Source organism: Emys orbicularis, chromosome 3, assembly GCF_028017835.1.
Source record: "Emys orbicularis isolate rEmyOrb1 chromosome 3, rEmyOrb1.hap1, whole genome shotgun sequence".
In the NCBI taxonomy this organism is placed as follows: domain Eukaryota; kingdom Metazoa; phylum Chordata; order Testudines; family Emydidae; genus Emys; species Emys orbicularis.
Window position 1 is genome coordinate 85,297,624 of NC_088685.1, and position 6,000 is coordinate 85,303,623.

General features: G+C 43.4%; 1 protein-coding gene across 2 annotated transcripts in view; it reads right to left on the bottom strand.

Moving 5' to 3' along the window:
- SNX3 (sorting nexin 3) overlaps positions 1 to 5,772 on the bottom strand; it is a 28,287-nt gene extending 22,515 nt beyond the window's left edge. For both annotated transcript variants that reach the window (XM_065400551.1, XM_065400552.1), the window contains exon 1: positions 5,437 to 5,772. In XM_065400551.1, the coding sequence (XP_065256623.1) occupies positions 5,437 to 5,598 (162 nt within the window). In that variant the 5' untranslated portion in view covers positions 5,599 to 5,772. The remainder of the gene's footprint in view (positions 1 to 5,436) is intronic.
- Positions 5,773 to 6,000: the final 228 nt, after the last annotated feature.

A 6,000-nucleotide genomic window follows, 5' to 3' on the forward strand; every position in this document is an offset into this window, starting at 1 on the left:
TTTTCTATTTGATGCTCTGAGTTTCGGGAAAGATAAATATGACAGTATGAAGTTCAAGCTGACAAGAATGTTTTTGGCAAGCCATCTAAAACAAGGAGGTATATGAAATATTCTGGTATCACATGCCTACTTGCCCTAGCAAATGTAACAATGATTAATTTTACTAAGTTCTAATCAGTATGGCACAAAACATTAGTAGAAAACTGCATTTTACATACAAAGTAGAAGTATTTATATGAACACAAAACACCATTAAGACCTGCATTAATTTGTGTAAACCAAATCGAAGTGTTCAGAATCAATATAATGATGGAGCAGATAGCAGGAGCATTGAAGAAATGCAATTCAACGAAAGGTTTGGAATTCCTGGATTTTATATGATTCTGAATGTGGAGACAACAACACTGCAATATCCTGATTTTTAATGCAGGTAATAATTTAGATATATTTTTCTAATGAAGACTTCATACTCACATCATTCAGAAATGAACAGATGGGCATATTTTGTCTGCTTCCCATTGTCCTGAAACTAGTTACTATTTCATAAATCTCTTCCCCTTTCAGAAGTTGAAATTCTAATTATTTCTCTTAAGCTAGTATCCTAATATATTTTCAATTCTGCACTTGCCTTTCAACAGTATGTTTCTAGCAAGTCTAGGAGAGAGTTGTGAATGCAGTTTTATTATAAGTAAAGTAGTAAAACTTTCAACTAAGTAAAAAGCTATAGAAGACAGGAAATAAAAGGAAGTCACATACAATTAAAAAAAAAAAAAAAGCAAATTTGTTCCTCCTCTGCTAATCAGTGTTTTTGAAAAGCCTATAAAGGGTAAAACACAACACTGCTACAGCTGATTGTGTTAATGTTTCTGCTTTCTCTTGTGCCCTCTCCCCTCCACCACACACTAAAAGGAGGAACTTAACTAGAATTAAAGCCAACATGCTTCTAGCATGGAACTTTTCTTGTACAAGAAAACTACAACAGGAAGCACAGCTGAGTTCTTTATTTCTCTAAGATACACAATGTCTTGCAGAGAATGTATAAAGGCTAGACAACACTACATGTTCACTGCTTAGGGTAAGTCTTCACTACCCGCCGTATCGGCAGGTAACAATCGATTTATCTGGGATCGATATATCGCGTCTTATCGATCCCCGAACACGCTCACCGTCGACTCCGGAACTCCACCAGAGCGAGCGGCAGTAGCGCAGTCGATCCCGCGCCGTCTGGACCCCAGGTAATTCGATCCAAGATACTTCGACTTCAGCTACGCGAATTTGCGCATCTTGGATCGATCCCCCCCGCAGTGTAGACCAGCCCTTAGTTAAGAAAGAATGCAGTAACATTGCAATACTATATTTCATACTGCAGAGCCCCACAAATATTGTTCAAGCTGTTGGCATATCACATATACCAACAAATTTAATCCTCCTGGCATTAAATCTACAGTGTAAACTCTTCTTGCCTAAGTCATTTCCAAAAACTGAAGTACTGGAAGCTGAATCATTGTCTCAGTAAGTTTAGACCATACCATAGGTGGTCAATTTCCATTAGGTTTATTTTTCTAAAAAAACCTGTACATTTTTTTTGAAGCATAGATTATTATCCACCTTAAGTGCTTAAGTCAATTGACAATGGGACCTATGCCCTTTTAAATATTTTACTCAACATCAAGTGGTACTGTTCAACAGGAGTCTGAACACACACAGCTTATGAATAAACATCCTGAGCCATTGGTTAAGCATTTACAAATTCAAAGCTAAAGTGCTCACCGAGCTGTATACATCGTATCAGCACACCCATTAAAGACGTGTGCTTCAAGTACAGTCACAATTATTATTTTCCTGTCTGGATTTCGCGGGGGGGGGGGGGGGGGGGAGGGAAGAGGAGGGATACAAGTGCTGCAAGTATAGAACAAATATGAAATTCTACCACTTATTCGCCTCTAATGTCATGGTCAGAGCAACTGAAATGTTAAAAGTGGAAAGCTGAGAGACAGTAAGACTACTATAGAGTTCTGTGTAGTCACAAAAAAGCATGAATGAGAACTTACAAATAAAACTGTTAGCTGAGAAGTGTTTGCAGAAACAGTTCCTTTTTTAATTTGTAGGTGCTGGAGGAATTTATTCTATGCTTTAAGAAACACTTGAAGTTAATATTGGCAAGTGGGGTTATTAACACACAGTGGCTTTTAAGTATCAGAAATTTAAGGTTTCAGAGTAGAAGCCGTGTTAGTCTGTATCCGCAAAAATAACAGGAGTACTTGTGGCACCTTAGAGACTAACAAATTTATTAGAGCATAAGCTTTCGTGGGCTACAACCCACTTCTTCGGATGCATGAAATTTAAGCTTGCTAGAAATAACTTGATCCTTCCAACTGAAATTCAGCCACCAACTTTTTAGCTAGTTAAGTGAGAAACATTTTAAAAACAAGAGGCGGACAGGCTGTGAACTCAAAACTTGATTCTACACAAGCAGTCATATCAAACACTACCAACCAAAGCGTCCAAGCTCTCAGATAAAGTGTAGTTTAGGAGTAATTTTAACCTTGGATTCCAAACTCTAAGAGTGGCCTACTGTAGATAAGCTGTAAAAATTCATAAAAAACCAACTACTATATCAGGTCTCCTCTGCTGACTGGCAGCAAGCTCTCTTGTATGTGTATGGAGAATTAAGCCATCAGCTTCTGCATAATTAAAGCTTTCATTTAAAGTTAAAGTTTCTAGTCATTGTTTGTGAAGATAGGTTTCAGAGTGGTAGCAGTGTTAATCAGCAAAAACAACTGGGAGTCCTTGGGGCACCTTAGAGACTTAAGTTTACATGCATATAACACTTGCAAGGTTGACAATGTTATCTTCCTGTGTCTAGAGCCTGGCAGTTCCAGTACCACCATTGCTGCTTACCCAAACAGCAGCAGAGTAAAATTGAGAGAAATAGTTAGTTTCATTTCTACTAATTATAACCCTGTGGGTAGTAGTGAAGCCATCAAGAACAGCTTCAAGCAGCAACCTGGAGTTATTCACAAGAGAGGATTTCTCTCCCAACCCAAGGGGGCGGGGGGAAAGACTGGGGAGGAGTACAGTAGCACAAGTTTATTCCTCTACCTCCCCAACAATAGACAAGAGGCTATGGAGGGGAGGGTCTAGACAAGGATCCTTTTACCATCCAGCATCTAGAAGGGGTAGAGCCCCACATAACACATACTACCCATTTACTACTCTATTTAAAAGAGTTATGAGCAACTGAGCCCCAAAACAGAGTCTCGCGACAACACTCCAGTAAAAATCCTAGCATTCACCCTTTCCCTCTCCACCAAACCTGGCAGAAGGCTGGGTTTAGGAGAACACTGTCCCTTGCTGGTGGGACCCATTCCACCACCACCCCCTTTCCCCACTTCCTGTAAATAATTTTAGGCATCCAGCTAGTACTTTAAAAAGAAAAAAAGTCTTGCACTACATCAATATTGTAGGCAAAATCCACCTCCCATCAACTTCACTAGGGCCAGGATTTTACAGGTGTCTATGTTAGTTAATCCAAGTCAAGTGAGACCAATGTTTTAAGATAATAGTTCTGAATCAAAGGGAGTGAGGAGGGTATTCCATAGAAGATACATCCAAACTCATAGGCATTTCAGAATTTAGGCTCCAGTACCTTTAAAATCCAATTTAGAGTGCAGTAGACATGCAGAATACACACTATGTAACTGAAGTGTCAAATTCTACTTCTCCCCACCCGGTTTTATACACACCATTCATCATTAAAGATTAACTTAAATTGCAATTTAAGTTCAAGATTCAATATTTTGCTCATATGTCAAGGTGGGCACCATTTTCAGTTAGCATATTTCTGACTGGGGTTTGTTAAGAATTAATTCAGAAGATTAGGAACGTTACATCATACAAGTTTACTTCAGCCCATTATTTTGATAGTACAAGCATAGACACTTTTAGACATTTGGTTTGGTAAGATATTTCAGTTTGATATTAGCATTACGTTGCTACTGTGCAATTCAACTGCTCCATTTACTAGAGCAACAACAAAAATCTAATTAGCATCCACATACATTAACACTTTACAAGACAGCACATTTTTTTTATTTGTAAATTGTCTCTTCATTGTCTTAGTCAAGAGCAAAAAGCCAGTTACAGTTTTTACAGTATTTTATTTCCATCAATAAGCCTGTATCCAGCTCAACAGACCCCCCCCCCCAAAAAAAAAGTTAACTCCTTTGCTCTGCATAAGTATGGGATCCATTACCACACAGCTCTAATACACTTCTCAGGAATAGCTTATAATCTAAAAGAAGTTTGCATGCTTCTTTCTATTAGAAGAGCCCCATTACACCAATAAAATATATTCAGTCATTACCATCATCCCTGGCAAACACACACCTACCAAACATCTGTATGCATATGTTAGCCAAGAAGATTACTGAAGGCCTGAGCTCCAGTTTCAGTAGCCTGACAAACTGTTGACACCCAGACATATACGACAAGCTGGTTGTTTTGTTTTGTTTTTTTAACTGTAATTTTATGTTTTGCATATCTTCCTTAAAGTGAACCTGACATCTCACTAAAGAGACAAGGTGGGTGAAGTAATACTGTTTACTGGACTAACTTCTGTGGATGAAAAATACAAGCATTGGAGCTTCACAGAGTTGAAGAAGGGCTCTAGGTAAGCTCAAAAGCTTGTCTCTCTCACCAACAGAAATTGGTCCAATAAAAGATATTACCTCCCCCACCTGGTCTCTCACATATCCCAGGACCACCACAGCTACAACACCACTGCAAACTTGTCACTAGCACAAATGAGACCCCTCTGCAGTGCACACCAGTTAGCAGGAGAGTTAGAGAAGCTAAACCATACAAAGGCCATCATCAAGCTTTCCCCTCATTCTATAAGGCAGAGTGGCTCACACTGGATCCAAGCCCCACTCTGGTCTCTCAGTGCCACCCCCACAAAAGGTGGAGAGGGAGGGAAGGAAGATTCACGTTTCCCCTTATGACATGTTTACAGTACGAGCTAGGCGGAGGTTTAACACCTGGTGCGAACCCAGTGTAACAGCGGCGGTCTGATGCGCCAACCTAGGCAGCATCACCTCAGCTGCTCACGCAGGGCTCGTAGCCGGGGCCTAGGCCCGCCCGCTAGGACGGGCCGTCCCAGCCGCAAGATGGTGAATGAGACACGGCGCTACCGCGGGGGGATCCGCAGCCCCAGCACGGCGCGCGGGGGTGGAGTCCGACCTCAGCCCAGCCGTGTCACGGTTACAGCCCAGAGGGGATGGGGACAAGGTCCAGCCTAGAGTGGGAGGGGGCAAAGAAGACGTTACCCCACGCACACGGCGGGGGAGGGGAGACGCAACCCTGGGGGGTCACTGGGCGGCAGCAACAGCCCCCCCCCCTCCCGCTGGCAGCCCCTGGAGACCAGCCTCCCCTCACCTTGACCCTGATCTCGTAGGTGGTGAAGCGGCCCCGGCCGACCCCCACGGTCTGCGGGTTGCTCACGTCGATCTCGAGGAAGTTGCTGGGCGGCCCGTAGGCGTCGTTCAGGTTCTGCGGTTTGCTCATGAGCCGCCTGGTGTCCGCGATGGTTTCGGCCATTTCCCTGCCCGCCCGCGCCGGGTCCCCGCCCCTCCTCGCAGACAGCCGGGATTTAGCAAGCCAACCCCACTCCCCCCTCGCCCTCTTATTCTCCGGCAAACAGCTGACTCCCCAGCTACGCGCAGCGACCCGGCCGCCGCCCGGCACGAGCGGATGCGCCCACCGCTCGCGCAGGGAATCCCGGGACTTGTAGTCCTTTCGCTGCCGCCGAACTCGCTCAGAGCTAGCACAGAAAGGGATGAGAAAACTACAACTCCCATGCTGCACCGGGAAAGGGCGCAACAGGCAGGACTCTGAAAAAATTATCTTCATAGGCCCGTCCGCAGAGGGAAATGAAAAGCAACGGGGGCAGAGGGAGCAGGCCCAGATCAGTAGTTGTGGCCCAATAATATTTACTGGGAA